The following is a 20848-nucleotide window of genomic DNA, read 5'->3' on the forward strand; positions in this document are numbered from 1 at the left end:
GATATGCATCCAAAACCTTAGCCACTATATTAAGGGAGAAGGAAAGAAAGAAAAGGGAAGCTAAGCACTGCATGTCCAACTACAACCCGGAACCCTGTGGGCTCTGAGGCAGGAGGGTCACTGGGGTTTGCTGGGCACAGTGAAAGATCTTGTTTTAAAGGAATGAAGTTGAGAGCACACAGCAGGACACCCAAGGTCTTCTGTGCCATTTGCATTCATGTATGGGCAGCACCGCCGCACCCCAAGCATATAAAGAGAAACCATTATAATAATTAAGTATTATTAGAAAAGTAGTTGCAAAACAGTTTCAAAAATTAAGTTTTGCAAAAATCTTATTACAGGGTAAATAAAATCCAATTTGAAAAAAAATTCCCAACACTACAAAATATTTTAGGTGTTGATTTTGACACAAGAGGGAAGTCTACGACTAGACCTCATGTATGATCCAAATGTAGGGCCACTGGGAGTGGTGCATGGTACACCTTCAGGCTACTGTATAAATGTATATATTTAAGTATATTCTATGTTTAGAACTATATATATGCTAGGTTTCTTCACCATAGCAATTCATCGTATATATGTAAATATTCCAAAATACAAGAAACTCTGAAATCCAAAATACACTGTTCCAAGCAGATATTAAGGAATGGTATCCACATGGTATGATATTTGTAACATCTGTACCATAATAATACAATGACTTCAATACTATACAGAGGAATTATTTCACTTAATAGTGCAGTAAGTAAATTTATTAAATAAATTTTGTATTATTTTACTTAACCTGTTTCATTGGGGGGGGGATGAACACCAAGGACTGAACCCAAGGTCTTATAGATTTTGGGGGTCACAAGCTTGATTACTGGGGTCATGTCTCCAGCCCTGAATCTTTCAAACAAAAGAAAACAGAAAAAACAAACAAAAAAAAAAAACCCTAAGTTCAAAAAACCAAGAAATGCCTAAGGCTAGACCTGAAGACAGCCTGGAGCGTGAGGATTTGAAAATGTCACGTTCCTGGATGGCTGCGTGCTCTTTCACCTAGTGAAGCAGCCAGCACTCACAAGACAGTAAACGTTGCAGAACACTTCTAAGCAAAAATTAGAGACAGGCACTGGAGGCAGAGCACGCCCAAGAGCAGCGGTAGTGGGACAAGAGCCTAGCACGAGGACTGCAGCAGGCAAGAGAGACTTTCTAAAGTTATGAGGACAACACTAAACGTGTGTGTGTGTGTGTGTGTGTGTGTGTGTGTGCAAGCAAGAGACTTTCTAAAATTATGAGGACAATACTAAAACTGTGTGTGTGTGTGTGTGTGTGTGTGTGTGTGTGTGCGCGCAAGCAAGAGAGACTCTCTAAAGTTATGAGGACAATACTAAACCTGTGTGTGTGTGTGCATACAATGAAACCAGAGCCTGTGTGTGCCTCTGTCTGTTCCTAAACTACATCCCTCGCCCCAACATTAAACTTTCTGTACATATAAAGCAGAAAAAAAGCTTTCTGAACTACTCACATCTTTAGAAAAAACTTTGTAGTTAAAGGGATAAATAAAACAACAAAAGCAGGGGCTGGAGAGATGGCTCAGTAGTTAAGAGCACGAACTGCTCTTCCAGAGGTCCTGAGTTCAATTCCCAGCAACTATATGGTGGTGCACAACCATCTGTAATGGATCTGGTGTGTCTGAAGATAAGTATAGTGTATTCATATACATAAAATAAATAAATTAAAAAGAAAAGACTTAACAAGAGCAAGAAGGGTAACAATAACAGGCAAAAATGAGACAACCAATTCGACAAACCTTTAAAACTTAACAGAAAAAAATTTAAAATGAAATATACTAAACCACCGTGTGCTCAATTACAAAGAAACTCCCTGAAGATCTGCTAGTGAACAGCCCAAATGAGATCTACACAAAGCCACCCCAGCACTGTCAGTCAAGTGCCCTAACCACACCACACAATACTTCATTGTTAAATGCAGAACAACTCACAACCGGCACTGCTAAGGCAGACATGAACTAGGCTTTTCTAAAGAGCCTGCCCAGAGATGAGGCCAGTGGATGATACTTTTCCCACCTCCAGGACAGCATCCTGGGAAGATTAGCATCATGGAGTTCCTACAGTAAGTCCTACAGGTGAGCACTGCCCTGTAGACAGTAAAGCTAGACCACAATCCTCATGCATACTAGGCTGCTGTTCAACCTAAGAGCCATACCTCAGCCTTACACACACCTTCTTATTCAGAGAATTAACTTAACGACAGGATCACCCAGTTAAAATACGTTATTAGTCTTAATAAATATAGTCATATTGTGAGGTACTTCAAAGTTAATTACCTGCTCTTCCAATAAGTCTAGAAAATAGGAGTTACATTAAATATACCCAAATCCTGGAGCAAAAAACTAGCTTCAGTATATGCAGACAGAGTGCAACAGGCCGTCCTGTAAGAGGTGCCCAGCTGCTAAGAAACCAAGTACTGCTATTTCAAAATTGACATTTGGTGTTTTGGTTGTCTGTTACCAATCTGTCTAGGAAGACAAGGCAGATATGAGTAGGAGCTCTCAGCCCTCCACTGAGTTCCTGGAATATCACATCATTAGCTCACATGTCTGTCACACCAAAGTAACTATGGGCAGAGGAGAAACACTTAAGTCACGGGTGGCACTGGGAAGGGAACAAGAACAAGAAGAAGTATGGTCAACAAATCACAGATGAGTAGAAGGCTAAAGCCTTAGGAAATGGTGGTAGAAAGCTGCTTCATTGATGTCACAGATTTCACATGTGTGCGTGCGCGCGCACACACACACACACACACACACTTACTTATTTACAAGTGCTGGCTCGGCATCTGCAGCCTCAGCTTCTCCAGCTGTGGCAGAAGCATCTCAAGCACTCATACCTTTGAGGCCAGCCTGGACCACACAGTTAGAACACATCTCAAACAACAAACAAAACCATCAAAGCAGAGGTTTTCTCTCCTTAGGCAAAAATGCTGCCATCTATACATAAGACTCACACCCTTAGTGCCCTTCTCCATCCTCCCGTTCCTCCCACATGGCTGCGCTCTGTTTGGATGTGATCACACAGACTCCGTATCCCAAGGCTATCTTCCCATCATTATATTATCACATATCATGTATTATTATATCATCTACTTCCACTATTATTTTAAGAGCTGTACCTTGAACAACAGTGTAACATTGTACTTAACTAAAAGCAGGGCTCTGGAGCCAGTTAGCTTTAAATTCTAGTCCAGCTTTGAGACTTCAGGACAATCACTAAACCTCTCTAGTAGGAACACGGTTTAAGAGTGAAGAGTGTGAGATTTTTGAATGCTTGTAAGAAAACTCCAAGAAACTAAGACAAGAGTCTTGTGACCTCCGTTCTTCAAAAACACAGAACTGCTCTTATGTTATGCTTTTGTGCCCCTTTAGGGCATCACATAGGAGTGAATTTACCTTAAATTATTTATCACAACTGGCTATTGTTATTTGTTTCTATGCCTCTACAAAAAATGTTTTTGCCACATGTGTCGTATGCTTTAAGTGCAGTGTTATCTGTCACACGTGGCTTGTCCTTGTGACTATACTCATGTGACTCTGAATAAAGTTGGCTATAGCACGAGACTTTAGTCTCCCTCCTTTATCAGTTCTATTCTCCCAGGTCCCACTGGGCCTAGAGCAGTAAGCACTCTCTAAAACAACAAAATTGTGGATTACATAGATAAAAATATATAATATACAAAATCCTCCATTTACAGACTTACTCCCAGAGCAGTGTCCACTGACCAAATGCCAGGCACTTTAGAGTCATCACAGAGTGCTTCTGTGAGGGGAGTTAAAGCCAGTAGCAGTCACAACACAACAAAATGCTTTACTGGAGAAGGGTGGGTGACATGGGGAGGGGGCGGGTGGGAAGGAGGAAATATGAAAGTTGTTAGAGGAAATGAAACCACACACGTTATTCACACAGACGTCTAAGATCTTAAAGCTGATTGTAAAAAGAAGCTGGAAGAGTTGGCAGCAGGCTTCTAGAAGAGTCTGATGCTCGTGGTCTTGAGAGCACTGGAGACGCAGATGTCCAGAGACAGGCTACGGAAGATGTGTCCCAGAAACGACCCAGGAGCGCAGTGAACAGAAGAATCCTTCTACACCGTACTCCATTCTGGACCTGTTCAGAATGAGTCCTGTCCACTCAGGTGCTCCTGAATCCAGAAGACAAACCATGTGTTGGGAGTGTAGGAAGTTAACTCTTTAGAGTTCTCTAACAGATGAGAGAGCTCACCGAGGCAGGGACAAAATGGAGCTGAGACTGGACAGAAAGTGGCCCAGAAAGCAGAAAGCCTTGTGCATTTGGACACTATGCAATATAGAACGGACTGAAAACAAAGGCCCTTCCACACTCACCATTATTCACAAAACCGTTTTCTTGAATAGCAATGTATTATGACATCATGGAAAACTAACTTTTAAGAATTATGAATCTAATGTCTTATATGAATTACAAAATTCTGATATCATTTACTTAAGAGAAATGCTTTAATGAAATTTATGAATTCTTTATAAAACTGCAAGCAGTAACATGCTCAGCTTTAAGAAGAAAGAAGGGCTGGGGCAAAGCTAATTCAGAGTACCTCCTTAGCATGTATAAGGCCTAGGGTTCACTGTTCAGTTCCACAAAAAAGAGGAAATCAGGATTTTAAGTTTAAAAGGACAAAAAACCAGAATGCTAAGTCTATTTATTTATTTTTTTAAGTCACCCTTATCACATAGTTTTTTGGTCACACACAACAAAGCAGACAAGTTAACAGGGGCAAAGTGCCAAGTCATGACAAGAACCCCGAAAGTTCACAAGAAGCAAAGTTAGACTCAAACAGTGCTACTGTCTTGAGATTCAACCCTGAACTCCTAACTAAATGTAACCAACCGAAGAGACAGGAACTACTGAGGCTCAGTCCAGGACAATAGTACTCCATTTCAAATCTCAAACTGTCAAACCGACTTGGAAGATACTCAAGGCTCCCAGCACCAACAGAATGTGGAGCTGAGGAACCCACGACACATTCATTTATAGACCAGGTTCAGTACGGCACCATGGTTTAGAAGCACACACACCGAGAGGTGAATCCACTTGAGAGTAAAAGGCAGAACTCCTCCACCATATCCAACAGAAACTGAAACTCCAACTCTGCCCACACATAAGATGGCCACTTCTAACCAAGAAGAATCAGAAGGCACACACGCCTATGAAGTCCTAGCATTTGAGTAGTGGAGACAGGAGGAGGGTTGGAAACTCAAGGCTACCCTCAGCTATAGTGAGTTCAAGACTAGCCAGCCTGGGCTACATGAGACATCGTCTCTCAAACCCAAACACCAATCCCTAAACCTACCAACCAAACATATGTCCTTAGAACACATGATTTTGCTGGAAATATGAGCACAACTGATAAACTAACCTGGTCGCCTGGTGTGCTTGTCCCAGCCACAGCTCGATGTCACCTTGACTCATCTGCAAACTGCTCTAAGCAGTTCTGGGTAAGTAAGCTTTGGATAAGCCTAATTTCAAAATCAACCCTCAATTCACAGTTCTCACGGTTTGTAGACTTTTATGTTTGTTTTGTTTTGTTGGTATGATTTCTGAAGAGGGAAGGAGGCAATAACACAACCACAAAACACTTCCCCTCTACTTGGGTTTAGAAGAAAAAACAGTAATGTGGAAGGCATTTAACCACTAGCTGGAAACACTATCATATGTGCAAATATTTCTTTCATCACATGATTCCTACTTTGTCCTTTAAGAATGATGGGAGGTAACGCATGTGCTTACGACAGCTCACTTTCTCTTCTCAGCACAGAACTGATCGCCAGGCTTTAAAGCAAAGCAGGGAGTTACAGGCTCTGGATGTATTTGGAAAGCAGAACTCTATTTTGAGACTTATTCTGGAGAAATGGTGAGGCACATTATTAAAAAGATATTCTAGCTGTATATATTTTCCTTTCTCCATAGATTTATTTAATTTGAAACATCTCTTTGTGTGTGTACACATGTACCAGAGCAAACATGTAATGATCCAGGATAACCTGCAGAAGTTACTTCTTCCCTTCCACCATGGGGCTCTCCAGGATTAGACTTGTTATATGGTTTGGAGGCATGGATCCTCAGCTGCTGAGACATCTCATTAGTCCAGTACCTGCTTTAACAGAGGAAGGGCTGGTTTTTTGTTTCTGTGGCTTTTTAGGTGGAGTCCCATCATCTCGTCATATTGCTCATGCTGGTCTAGAACTCATGATCTTCCTGCTTCAGCCTTTTGAGCAGCGGAGATTACAGCTACACATGGCTTAGGTACAACATTTATATGGATTTAAAAATTAATATGGCTGTGCATGGTGCTGCACACCTTTAATCCCAGCACCTGGGAGGCAGAAGCAGGTGGTTTCTGAATTCAAGGTTAGCCTGTTCTATGGAGTGAGTTCCAGAACAGCTATATATACAAAGAGAAACCCATCTTAACAAGCTAGAATGGGAAACTCCCTCTTGAAGAGAGGCTCTCATAAGGCTCCCAAGAAAGCTACAAGTATCTTAAGACACTAAACCTTGCTGCAGAAATATCTCTATATCCATATTCATTGCTTTACCACTGACAACAGCGAAGAAACAGAAGCACCAAGTGTCTGTCAACAGATAAAGAGAATGTAGTACCTATATACAACAGTTATATCCTTAGGAAAATGGATGAAAAACTAGAAATCATTAGGTTAAGTAAAACAAGGCAGATTAAGAAAGACTGCATGTTCTGTCTTACTGAAGAATGAAAAAAAAAAGGAGCAAAAAGGAAAAGAAAAGAAACACGACTGCTTCTGGGTATGGTGAAGGGAAAGGTTTATTATAGACGTGTGGGAGAGCAGAGCCAGAGGCAGGCCCTCTGGAAGAGTGCAGAGTGTGCAGGACCCTGAGCTATGTGAGGAGAAGGCGAGAGGGGAACCAGATGCAGCAGCCAGGAGGGCCGAAGGAACAAAGAACGGGTCACTAAAATGGCAGGATAAGATCCAAGGATAAAGGAATGTTCACAGGACCCAAATGTAGGTAGACCACACTGTCAGCAGGTCCTGTTGTGCTCAGCATCACACACTAGTTGTCTATCAGAGTCAGGAACCTTAACTCACTTTTATTTAAAACAAGGAAGATTCTTCCACCTCAATTACTTAATCTCACTTGACCTATGTGAGTGAACACACCAAGTACTCACATTCCAGTTGTAAAACCAATTATACAGCTGACCACTGGCATGGATCTGTTAAGACACTAACAAGCTGACCTTCTTTTTGTTTAACAATAAGACAAACATTCCAAGACTATGTGTTTGCTGAACTCACACAAAGTCTGGGCTTAATCCCCAGAACCACACAACCAGGGCTGTCACCAAAGGACATCCTTAACTACATGATGAGTTTGAGGTCTCATCTGTGGCTAGTACATGCTAGGTAACTGCAAACATGTGCCTTAACCTCTGGCACAATCATTTTAAACTGAGGTCTGGATTGAAGCAGGGGCTGCAGCTTAGCAGCAAGACCTGGCTCTAGATCCCAGCACTAGAGAAAAATCAAACTAATTAAACCAGAGTGTGGCGTTCCCCTTCAATGTACTTGTAGTAAGCAAGCCACACATGGTTCTCCAAGGTTTCCAAATCCTCAGTTTCTAGGTGCTGCATTTCCTCTGCAGCTGCCTGCACGTACCAAGTCAGAGCCACCCAGCAGCTGTCTCATAGCGTGTTTGTATATAAATCACACACTTTCTAGTTTCCATACATTCTTGCTTCTGCCCATTTTATTTAGCCCTCTGATTTTTTTTCTCTGCAAAAATAAAATTATAATCCACATGTGAAGTAAGATGGTAATAATGCACTGAAAAAGAAATAATATGCTTAGTATTAAAAAAGAAATTTTAGGGATAGGGAGACAGTTCAGTGGCAAAGTGCCTGCCTAGCATGAATAGCAACAAAGAAACACTCACAAGAATGTTACTATTTTAAGCACAATACGCTGAGTAGAAACAACTATTGTTATATCAACTTCAGACTCAGAATAACTAATTTATTTATTTACAAGAATAACTGATTTTTAATATGAATTTTTCTTTTTACCATTGAACTCTCTATCCAAAATTCACTCTATCCTTCTTTGACACCCATTATCTCTTAAGTCATTAAAACATAAACTAATGAAACAAGCCTGCATTTGATGGTTGTAGCTAATTAACAGTGTCTTAAGGTAAGAGTAATTTTATCTTTCTTAAAAACAAATAAATCCCTACTTTTTAGATTTTATACTTTAAATAATTTTATTGGATGATTTTGAACATTTAGCCTTGCCCCCAACATACCCATAGCTTTAAAATACCTTCATTTACCTTCTCTTTTCTAGTGCTGAGTTTTAGCATCTAGGGCCTCAAGCACACTAGACACGTTCTCTACCATTAACTACACTCCCAGCCTCAGATTAACCTTAAACCATGTATCTCACATTCTTGGTAGTTCCAGCACACAAGAATTGTTTAAAACAAATGAGTTGCTTAAGCTAATCTGCTTCTTTCTATATCAACAATAAGAACAGAAAGACAGTCAGAGCCAGTGTTTCAAGCCAGTGAGCGATGGTGTGGGGAAGAAATGCACACATTGTGGTGAATGCCTGAACCATCACTGAATATCATAAAGACTTAAAGGAGGGCTCAGTACCTATTTTAACAGACTGTACAGAGCACCAAAAATGTTGGTTTTCTTTCTTTCTTTTTTTTTTTTTTTTTACTAAAGTGGCCTATATTTTGCTTTGAGCCTTGAAAGAACAAATGGATAAAAAGCCACTTTAGGTCACAAAATACCTAAAACAACATTATATAAAGGTCTATAAGGAGAAATGGTGAAAGGTGAAACATCCCAAGAATCTAGTTAACTCAGTCTTCACTGCTATGAACCCAGTGCTATTTAGCAAACAATGAAGGCCACATCCGAGAGGAATACGGATTGTATAAGTTAAAGGCAGGTAACTACGTCATGGGGAGGGAAGGCAGAAAACACACAGTGAAGCAGAACATGGGTTCTTGCTAAGGGAGAATACCAACTTCAAATATGACCATCTGTTCCTCAACATTAGGGGATGCACACATACAGAAGTGTACAACAGTGCACACTTTCAGCAAGAGACAAATAGAGGGAAATAAAGGGAACATGGGTAGAGAAAGAAACCCTTCTCTCACACCAGGACCTGGTTTGTGTGACTGAGTCTAGGAGATCTCTCAAACAAGGGAGCGAAAGGCAACACATGGACTGTGCTGCTACGAGCCAGACCCTGTGTCCTCTGATCTAACACATCAGCACTGTGCCCACTGCCCTTAAATCTGAGCTATGTACCTCAGACTCACCTCAAAATTTCACTTACAAGAAGACAATTCCTTATGATAAGCAAGCCACCTTATATTTTTACTTAATTTTTAGCCTTTGCATAATTTTCTAACCTAGTTATAGATCACATTCTTGGAGCAATGTAACTTCAAAGACAACAAAATTGTTAGGACATTCAAGATGTGCCTCTCTCCTGACAATCCCACACCCAAGTAGTCTTACCTCTTAAGTTTCCCTGCCATCCCAGGCCTGATAAAATCCAAGGTGTGCGCTTCTTTTAAATTACACTCGACATCTTGGCTCACTTCAGCCCTGAAATTCATTTTGTTTGTTTGAGATATGGTCCCACACTGTGGCTCAGACAAACCCCTAACTGAGTGTGTGGTACAGACTGACCTCAATGTAGTTAGTGATAAGCTTCAAATGCTGGGATTGTAAATCTTTCTGTTTTAATTGTAAATTTAAATTTTTTTTAAAAAAGTTGTAAATTTTGTAAATCTTTTCTCTTTCCCTGTGCTAGGGATGAATGCATGCTAGGCAAGCACTCTACTCAAAGCTCTGGTCCTGAACTTACTTTCTGCAGTGTAGTAATTAAGGCCCAGCTCTATCAGAGTGCTGGTCCCTAAGGGCAAGCTCCTCAGCTACAGGCTTAGTGTCTCTGCTGCCGCTCATACACCTATCCAGTTGGTTTGCTAAAGCACAGCTATCCTAAGAACACACCGTAAACACCTTGACCTTTAAAACAGAGTAAACAACCTATCTTATGGCCAGTCCCACATTGGTTTTTTTTTTTTAAGTTATAAAAAGAAGCCACAAAATCACTAAGACTTAACAGCACTGCCACAGGGGTGACTGCTCCGTAATCAAGGACTCTCTGCCCTGATTTTATGGACTATTCTAGCACCTCGCTATCTGGCCTCTCATTTTAGAGTAGCTGCAGAGTGCTTGTCCATTGAGAACTGTCACCATAGAAAGCTATGAGCCAGAGAACTACAAAACCAGGTTCATAAACATCAAATTATAAACTACCACATTCAGAAATACTGCTCTTAAAGTCAACACACATTGAACAAACACTGCATTATATTTTGTTAACTCAATTCCTAAATAGATTATTTACATCTATAAGCGAGCAATTAATTCTGAAGTAGTGTAATAGAAGAACAAAACTGAACTGAAAGTTGTCAAAGAAGCAAACTTTTGTTCTCATTATTATAAATAGAAAGAGTGAACGCTGTTAAACCACACAACCCAGCAAAATTCTCTCACAAATCTAAGTCTTTTTTGTTGTTGTTTTTCGAGACAAACTTCCTCTGCATAGCTCTGGCTAACTCCACATCTCTCTCTAAAGACCAGACTGGCCTTGAACTCACAGAAATCTGCCTGCCTCTGCTTCCCAAGTGCTGGGAGTAAAGGCATGCATCACCACCTCCTCGAGCAAAGTCTTAAATTATAGATAACACTTATAATTAACAGTGTTTACAAAGTAAGATCCATCTGATTGGCATTTAAAATTTAGAAATGATACCCAGGCAACAGAGGAGGAGTCCACCTCCACTAGAAAGACAGGGCATCAAGTGGAGGGATGGAGTTGTCATCCCACAGTCAAAAACTCTGACCCAGAATTCTTCCTGTCTAAAAGAGCTGAGGGAAAGGAGGTCCAGTGACTATCATGACTTGAGATCCATCTCAAGGGGAGGCTCCAAGGCCTGACACTATTACGGATGGTGTGCTGTGCTTACAGTCAGGAGCCTAACATGGCTGCCCTCTGAGAGGCCCAACAAGCAGCTGACTGAGACAGATACAGATACTTACAGACATCCACTGGAGCGAAGTCAGGGGTCCCTGTGGCTGAATTAGGGAAAGTCTGGAAGAAGCTGAGGAGGACAGCAACTCCATAGGAAGACCAGCAGTATCATCTAACCCAGACCCTTGGGATCTCTCAGACACTGAGCCACCAGCCAGGCAGCAAACACCAGCTGGTATGAGGCCCCAGACACACACACAGCAGAGGAACTGCCTGGTCTGGCCTCAGTGAAAGAAGATGCACCTAACCCTGGGGAGACTTGAGGCCCCTAGGAGTGGGGAGCCTGGTGGGAGAAAAAGGTGATGAGGACATCCTCTTGGAGAGAGGGGGCAGGAAGAATGGGATGAAGTGCTGTGGGAGGATGGGAAAGGAATTTACTAGACTATAAAAAAATAAAAGTAAAAAAAAAAAATTAGAAATGACCTGGCTGTCTGTGAATTTATTAACATACACATTACTGTCGAGCACGGCTCTTCTAAGTACTATATCAGTGCTAATGTCAACAGATATGTAAATATTGATATAACAATATCCATCAAAATACTAAACAATTAATACTAAACTGATGAATACATCTGAGACTGAAATGAACATCATCTTGTGGGCCTTAGCTAATGAATGGTTTAAAAGGCTGTGCTATTTCAATCATGTTAGGCAATCTCTCTGATAATCTACTTAGCTTCCTTTTTCTATTACTGTATTGCTTCCAGGTGAGTATTTTCATCCAGTTTCTTTAAAAATGGAATAACATTTCTAGACATGGTAGAAGCCAGAGATATGTTATTCTGGAGATGTTACGGTAGTTATGGGCTTTAAAGGAAAAATACAGTCCTTCTATGTCATGAGGGAGCATATAAATACTAGTTTTCTAGAAGTAAATAAAAATAACTGCTACAGTTTAAATCTTTAAATGTCCCCAAAGGACCATGTGTTAAAGGCTTGGCTTCCAGCCTATGGCACTACTGGGAGAGAGTAGAATCTTTAAGTGTGGCCCAAGGCCAGGCACAGCACATACCTGCTTAGCTAAAAACTCAAGAGCAAAGCTAATCATGAATACGAGGCCGTCCTTTTCTATCTACTAAAACACTGTCTCAATAATAAAAACAACAGCTGGGTGTGGTGTTGTACGCAGCCGATCTTTGTGAATCTGAGGCCACCCTGGTCTACATAGCAAGTTCCAGGACAGCCAGAGCTACAGTGAGCCCTTGGCTCAAAATAACAAAGCAGAATAAAAACTAAACCTTTAACAAAGGAAACAAGGGCAAAAAAAAAAAAAAAAAAAAAACCCAAAGCAGTGGGGCCTCATAAGGAAGAGGGTCGCCCTGGCTGCCACAGGGTAGACAGCTTTGTCTGACACATGCTCCTGTTGGGATACGCCTTATTACTGAGACCTCTGCAACCGTGAGCCAAACCAACCTTTTCACTTTATAAATGAGTTGTCCCAGGTATATGCTATAGTACCAAACTGACTGACTACATGCCAGTTTTCAGCCACCTGGAAGCAAGTGTGGCTGGAGGCAGCTGGTTTCAGAGAACACAGACAGCACAGGAAGAGAGACTGCTTCCATGAAAGTTCACAGACAGAACAATACCCAGCTGTACCATGATTGGATTGGTTCTCTCATTTACAACTACAATCTTCCACAGAAAACCAAAACAAGTCAAACACAGGAGCTGATCTTTAACACAAAGGACATCTCAAGGGCTGAGGACACTGGGGCAGTAGTCGTCCACTAACCTACCCAGCATGCCCAGGGCTTAGATTCAATCCCCAGCACCCGAGAAAAAAAAAACATGCAATAAAACCAGGACCAGCCTCTGTCTCCTAATCCTGTGATTAGAGGCATGGGCCACTAAACCTGATAAAGAGCTCCAATATTTAACTAATTAAAGTACTTGTTTCACAACATCAATTTAAAGATCAAAGTTGAACACAAGTGTTTTTTACCCACCCAGTTGTTATATATGAGAACATGACTCAATACGGTTAGTAAACCTTGTAACAGAAATCATGTATCTAAACTCAAATTAGGTATGAACCCTCCTTCATGCAATTGTCATGAAAAAGTTATTAAAAACAAATAATTTCTGTGAATTTAAGTGACTATTTAAAATCCATGAAAGCCATAGAAAGCAAGGAATAAATTTACCTTATTTTCCTCAAGAAATTTCAATTTGACAGAAACATCACTGCGCATTTTATCATATTTTTCCTTATGTATTTGGAACAGATGCTGTGACTGCTCAATTTTTGGCAGAGTGTTTGCATCACGTGGTCCAAGGTTCAGTTCTTCCAAATCAGTGCGATATGCATCATATTCAATTCTGAAAAGAGAATAAATAATCTCATACCAGAAAACACTGGGACAGTCAAGAGATAAATTGGAAAACAACAGTCTCACATCCCTAATGTGAACTGGTTAATAATTGTAAGACCAGCCGACTTAGAAAGCCTAATGAAACTGGTAAGAGAAGTCATACTGACAGTACCAATGTATGTCAGGCATGCGCTTTAAGATGTTCTCACGCTGTATTTAAATTGACACTTTGGCCCATCACACTGAGAATACTATTGCTGCAACATGCAATGATTATAGGCAAGTGCTAATAAGCTACTTTACTTTATATCTGGGGGCTGGGTACTGACTCTTGAAAAGCCTCTGTTTATTTTTTAGAATCATATTCCAACAGACACCAGTCACATTTCAGTGTGTGACAGTACAATGCTGAATGGATTTTGGTCACAGTAGCATTTAGAATGTGAAAATGACATCTCCTATAGACGCTATGGCCTGGTTCTGTGAGATGCTCTGTCTTAATGATTCTACAATAGTTACACCAGCAACCTCACTCTGTGATCTCTCAGCAGCTACACTGCACCTCTGTCATAGCCCCGAGGAAGTAACAGTACCACTACAGTAAGCAGTGACCGTCCCAGCTGCCTCCAGTATTCCTTACTCAATTGAAAGAAAGCAAGTGACTGCTAATTTAGTAAAAAAGTCTGTGCTACAGCTAAAGGTCTTTATTTAGACATTAACAGGGAGAGTCATATCTTCCAGTCAAACAATAAAGAATATGTTAAGTAATAAACTATATTGTATGCCCAACATGAAAAGGAGTATGTCAGTCCCTCACATTAAACCCTAGTTTGTTTGTTTATTTTAGGGGGAGCCCAGGCTGGCCTTGAATTCACAGCGATCAGCCAGCTTCTGCTTCCCAAGTTTTTTTATTTTTATTTTTTACTTTTCTTGAGACAAGGTTTCTCTGTGTAGCTCTGGCTGTACTAAACTCATCCTAAAAATCAGGCTGGCATCAAAGTCAGATACCTGTTTGTTCTGCTGCCTGGATGCTGGGATTAGAGGCATGTGCCTTCATGCCTGGACCCAAGCCTTGCTGATTTTTAGTCTGTACTAAATTTAACAATCTAGATCTTTCTGGGCCGATGAGGACCACTCATTCGTTCACTGAATGTTGATCTGTCCAGCAGCGATCACGTTGACACCTTCTGTGTTTCAAGTGAGCTGAGCTCATCCTCAAGAGGCTTGTGAGAACTCAATTGCAACAAACTGGCACAATGCACATTATCATTACGGACAGCGGGAGTGATGGACATTTAAGAAAGCACTTCTGAGGAGAACAAAAAACACGATGCACAAAGGACGGTAGAGCATTAGGAGATAAACTTGGTAGAGTAACCCCAAAAGAGAAGTGTGGGCGCTGGCATAAACAGTTGAGAACTAAGTTAGTGTATTACAACCCAAATTAATGCCCAGTAATAGAAGGCATTTCAGTCAGGACACTAGACAGCCCCATGGTCCCTTATAAACAGTCAGAGGAAAGCCACAAGAACAAGCGGTAAAAAGCCATGCAAGAGCCGTGATTTACCCTGACTATTTGTTTAGGATAGAGAGCTGACCCTCTAATGGTACGGAAGGGAGATGGACTAGAGTGACTAAAATTGGGCCAGCCTCGAGACTAAGGGGTATAAGAGGCAGTAAGATTTACACACGTGTAAAAACCCAATGGGGCAAGAAGCAAACTAAGGCTGGTAGGATGTCACAAGCACCCTCCAAAGCTCCGCAACATTTCTGAAAACAGCAGTGCTGGCTGAGATACACGCAGTTATAATAATTGACCTTGCATTCTTTAGTAGATGGCAAAGGCAGACCTTTCCAGCAACGCTTCTCTAAGAGCTCTCGGTGCCATCCAGGGATAGGCACTCAGCCTTCCAGGTGCGAAGCTCAAGCTTGCCAGCCTGAGCCTACTGCTCTCTGGAGAAGGTCACAACCGGCTGCCTTGTGGAGAAACACTGAATGGGCTGTTACGAGAGGGCCAGGAAGGACTTGTACACAATGCATATCAGGGCTAGCAGACCACCCAGCATTTGCCTTAATGACCACTTCTCATGCCAGCTAAATGACCCCTGCCCTAAAAGTCAGTAAATTTGTCAAACAAAAAAGAAACTGCTACTTAAAACTTTGAAGCTTAGACTCTTCTTTAATATTATCCCTTCAGAAGCCAATATCCAAGTCTACTAACAAAGTCCTCAGAAAACTGATAAGCAGAAATCAAGCCCCAAACAAGCTTAAAGAATACGCTAGTATAATTTGAATGAAAAAGGATGGTTATGGGATGATGTCATTGTTAAGCACACAAATGAGGTTGTCTGAAGGTTTCCTTTAAGTAACTATCCAAAGGTTCCAAATAAGCCAATATACTGTATGTCCTGAGACCTGATACCCCATTATCCTTTGAGGTTCTCATTTTAATATGTAAAAACTTTTTCATCATGAGACATAAAAATTTTATGTTTTAGAAATTACTTTATTATTGTTTTGTTGTGCCAGGTAAGACACTATCTCTGAACTACAATTGCAGCCCAAATTTGAGATTAAAACAGGAAGCTGAATGGGCATTTGAACCTACAGGTAAGCGAGCTATTCGGTCTCTGTAGACTTACTCACTCCTCTGTAAGGCAAATGTGTTTCCTGCACTGAGTTCTGCATGTAGCACCTGCCTGGAGCCCCAGCACTCAGGAGGCAGACAAGTAAAAGCAAATTCTTATCTTTGAATCTTCTAGTCTTATAAGAACTAGAAAAATGGAAAAAAACAGCTTAAAATGATTAGATTATGATATACAAATTTAGCAAAGACCCACAGGAAAGTAAGATAAATGAAGCTTTTATTCATATGCGTATGAGCCCATGAACAACATCAATTACTGCAGATGCTGTTGAGGGTGTCATCAACTTTCAATGTCAGTGAAGTAAATCTTTAGAAAGACTGCTTCCAATTCTATTTCTCACCACCTGATTTTATCATGTTAATAAATAATTCAAATAAAAAGTCTTTAGCCTAAATAATCTGCAAACCAGCAACCTCACACTTCCTACCAGATAGTCTTAGCTGTTACCGTGACCTTTATTTCTAAGCCAGTAACAACACCACATTAATATTAAACTGGAAATTATAAAAGGCACAGAACAGAAGTACTTCTTGTAATAAAAATAAAAAATAAGTTTTCCACATATCTGGGTTTTGATGTGTATAAAGAATACACAATACAGAGCTAAGAATAAGCACCCAACCACAAAATGGTGAGATGCTTTCAGAGTTCTCAAAGCTCTGCTATTAGCTAGGGTAAGAGGTCAAAGGTTGAGCTCTATTTCTACAAGGAAAGACTTGGCACCATCTTTAACCATGCTATGGAAATGTATCAGAAGGAAAGCATTCCAAGTGCCCAGAGAACACTAGCAGAAAATGAGGCTGACAAGAAACAACAGTGTCAGGACACAGGGAAAAATGACGTGGGATCAAAAGTTGAAGTTATTACGGGCGCAGTACTTTTTAGAGAATATTTTTAGATATTTAAGTTTAGTTATTACTATACATTTTGTTCACCCAACAAAATCATGAGAGAGATATACATATAAAATAGTACATTTGGAAACCTGTATTATAAACCACCAAGACAAAGGGAAATATTATTTATGACCTATAGGTCAGCTGTGAAAACATTTAATGGTAGCTTAAACCTGTGTAAATGAAAATCAAGAGCTGTGCTGAGGAAGCAGCGTCACTGCTCACAGTGGGATGCACCAATAACACAGTTACAGGCTCACACTGGGTCAGCCTCCAGAGTCTACTTGGTAGGACAAAGGCAGCTAGAACTGAGAACGCCTCCATCTCCCTGTCTCTTAGCAAGCCGGCTGGGGTAAGACTAAGGCTCCCCAGGACATGGCCTAGGTGAAGTGAAGAAGTGGCGTCATCAAGCACCTAGGGTACCGAACCCATATGCTAATAAAGAGCTCCTGAGGCATTTAGCTTTTGTTCTTGCCTTCTTCAAAACCTTGCTCTCCCATTTCATTCTTTCTGGGAACTAACCTCCAACTTGACATTCTTTTTTTTTTTTTTGGAAAGAAAGCACTGTCTATAGATGTGGTTCTCTCTTTCCGCCTCTACAAGATTTCAGTACTGACCCAATCAGGAGGCTTATGTAATAAGTATCTTTGACCCTGAACCACCTAACCTTCTTTTTCTATTACATTATCTATCATTTATCTTTTCACATTGGACAGTAAGTTTCTCGTTAGGAACCAAAAACCTTAAGTAAATACAAATCACCCGTAAACAGACAACATCAGTCAATACCTACCTGGCATTTTCATACTGTTTTACAGTCATTAGTGTGTCTTCAATTGTTTTATTCACCAAGGTGTTCACACTAGCAATGAAAAAATTAATGGCCCCAAGAAGAGTCTCTCCATTTTTAGCCAGCAGCTTCTGTGTATCTGCATTATAGCCAAATTCTTCCTAAAACAAAGACGACATCTTAACTGGTCCACTAATCACTGGACATGACTTTGAAATTGTAAACATATCAATGGGAAAATGTTTGGGTTAGAAATCTAGCAACCTAAGTTTTTACTTTTTCTGCTAATCTTTAAAGATATAAGAATATAAATCATAGCTAGCTACATAATTACTAAAATTTAGTAAACCAAAATTATCATTAGCCCAGACACACAGCTAAATCTAAATAATTTTAAAAGCTAAATTACTTTGTACTCTACAGAATATTTTTGTTTCCACATTTTGTTTCTATTACACTGTAAGCACAGCTGTGTGGGAAAATACAGCAGCTTATTAATCAGAGAAGTTAGAACTTTCAGGACCAAATTAGGTAACAATTGGTTAAAACTTCCAGACATAAAATAGATTGCATTCTTTTTTGTGTTTTGATTGAATTTCTTCAAAGTATAAATATTGACGAGACACATTTCTTTGTAAACTTATGAGGTCCAGGTGCCTTACAAGATCAGGTCTATCTGGACACAGAGCTGAGAGGTTCACTCAACACCAGCTTCGGTTCATTCTGATAAACCATGCCTTGGCTCAGCCAACATTTCAGACAACTCCTTCATATGTGGCAAGAACAAACTCTTCATGCTCAGCAGTGCAAGCTTCCCAGTCAAAGCAGATTACGCAGAAGCACATCTGACCAAATAAAGTAATCCTATTTTACAGTAAGACGCATCATTCTTGAATTCTCCAGTCTGTCATAAAACACTTCAATTTTGACTATAAAAAAAGTAACAAAAGTTAACTAGAAGATAAAATTTAATGTAGTGCTATGCTTATAACTACATTTCCAGATGATAAATGATGTGATAATTCAGTATTAGGAGAGGAAAATTACATTATACTAAAAACATTTTTCATTTAAGAGAGGTTCCTGTTCTTTGTTCCTGACTCAGTTTTCCGAATTGTGTAGACTGACTACAAATGTAGAAATGTGTAAGAAGAATATAGCACACCTGTAATCCTAACGCTCAGAGGGAGAAACAACAGAAGGGTTCCAAAGTCAAGCAAATTGAAGCTACAGGCCAAGACCCTGTCTCAAGTAAGACTGTTAACCAGTGGGGAGGCAGTTATTCATTCTGTCATCATTAGAGCATCTTTATAACGAAGGTGTAAGGGCAGGCTGCCTCTGACATTTTCTACAAGCTAAATTATAAGTATAAATAAATGTACTACATATGTACTACATTTAAAATATATGGGATAGAACACTTTCTGTAACTTCTAGAAAAATTTAAAGTATTATAATTGTACTTATTTCCTCTGACATTCATTAAGAGGTAAAAGCCAAAAATTACAAAAAAAAAAAAAAAAAAAAAACAGTAAAAAAAAAAAAAGAGGAAGAAAACTATAAACACTAGATTCCTATCTGGGTGTGATGACACACACCCTGATCCCAGTTCAATAAACAAAAAACAAAATAAACCAAAAACAAAAAAATAGACTTATATAAGTGTAATAGTTAAAAGTAAGAGTCCTTTTACTTACTGTACAATAGAGCATAGAAAAACACCAACAGGCATGTTAACATGGATGTGAACAGGGGACAGGGAAAGGGAAGGGGGCAAGCACACAGGGCTAGTCTTCCCCAGAGAAAACTGCCAAAATTGATTATCCAAAACCAAGTGGCCTATCCCCAAAACATACATACATTCAAGTAACATTATACAGACAGAGCAGGCTGTATTATGTATGTAAGAACACACACACACAGAGACGATCAAGAAAGGGTATATGAGACAATCTGAAGGGAGAAAAGGGAAAGACAATAGCAATACAATTAAATTGTAATCTCTACAAATGAGAGGGGGAGAAAAAGAACCCAGAGACCTATGTAACAGAAATCCAGACCCTCAAAATAAATCCACGCATCCAATTAAAAGCAAATTCTGTAAGTCTAAAAGATCATCTAAAATTTGAGTTTCTGCATTTATTATTATTATGCTGTGTCAATGTCTGTAGCAAATTTCTTATCTAAGTTTCTAGGACCAAGTGGCTTTCTGCTTTGAATGACCTACTTCTTCAGCTTAGACAGCTGCAGGGTGAAGAATTATCTTTTGTTCCAGTCAAGACAAATAGCCAGACATCAAGAGTCACTAGACAGTAAAAGAAGTTCTCAAGGAGTTTCCGCTGGGCTTGGGATGGAGCTCAGTTGGTAGAGTAACTGCATAGCATTTGCCAACCTTGGGTTTGATCTTCAGCAGCATCTAACTGAGCTCAGTTTATAATAACTGAGCTCACATATAGATGCCAGCATTCAGAAAGCAGAGGCAGGAGGAGCAGAAGTTCAAAGTCATCCTTAGTTGTATAGGGAGTTAAGACCCAGCCTCAGCTGGAGCCTTTGTTTGAAAACAAGAAGAATGTTCTGTTCCATATTTAAATAAATAAAATAATTTTAAATAAAAAAAAAGACCTTTATTCTGTTTGTCTTAGAAATGCTAAATACACACTATCTGAGCTGTAGCCCAGCCCTAAATCTAATTTATTTTAATAATTTTAGTAAACACACACCCCAAATCCACTCATGCAAGTGACTATTTGTTCAGTATATTTTAAGACTAGTAAGAGCGCTGGAGAGATGGCTCAGTGGTTAAGAGCACTGAGTGCTCTTCCAGAGGTTCTGAGTTCAATTCCCAGCAACCACATGGTGGCTCACAACCATCTGTAATGAGATCCAATGTCCAGTGTACTCATATAAATCTTAAAAAAATAAGCAACAACAACAAAGAGACTGGTAAGAGATTTCCACAGTAAGTGCCTGTTTATATCCCATCAAAGAATCACAAATAGTTG

General features: G+C 40.0%; 1 protein-coding gene across 6 annotated transcripts in view; it reads right to left on the reverse strand.

The window, feature by feature from the left end:
* Window positions 1-20848, reverse strand: part of ARFIP1 (ARF interacting protein 1) — a 79564-nt gene that overhangs the window by 4213 nt on the left and 54503 nt on the right. For all 6 annotated transcript variants that reach the window (XM_080915651.1, XM_080915654.1, XM_080915650.1 and 3 more), the window contains 2 exons: window positions 17850-18007; window positions 13345-13519 (listed from right to left, as the gene is read on the reverse strand). In XM_080915651.1, the coding sequence (XP_080771777.1) occupies window positions 13345-13519; window positions 17850-18007 (333 nt within the window). The remainder of the gene's footprint in view (window positions 1-13344; window positions 13520-17849; window positions 18008-20848) is intronic.

Source organism: Micromys minutus, assembly GCF_963924665.1.
Source record: "Micromys minutus genome assembly, chromosome: 4".
Classification (NCBI taxonomy): domain Eukaryota; kingdom Metazoa; phylum Chordata; class Mammalia; order Rodentia; family Muridae; genus Micromys; species Micromys minutus.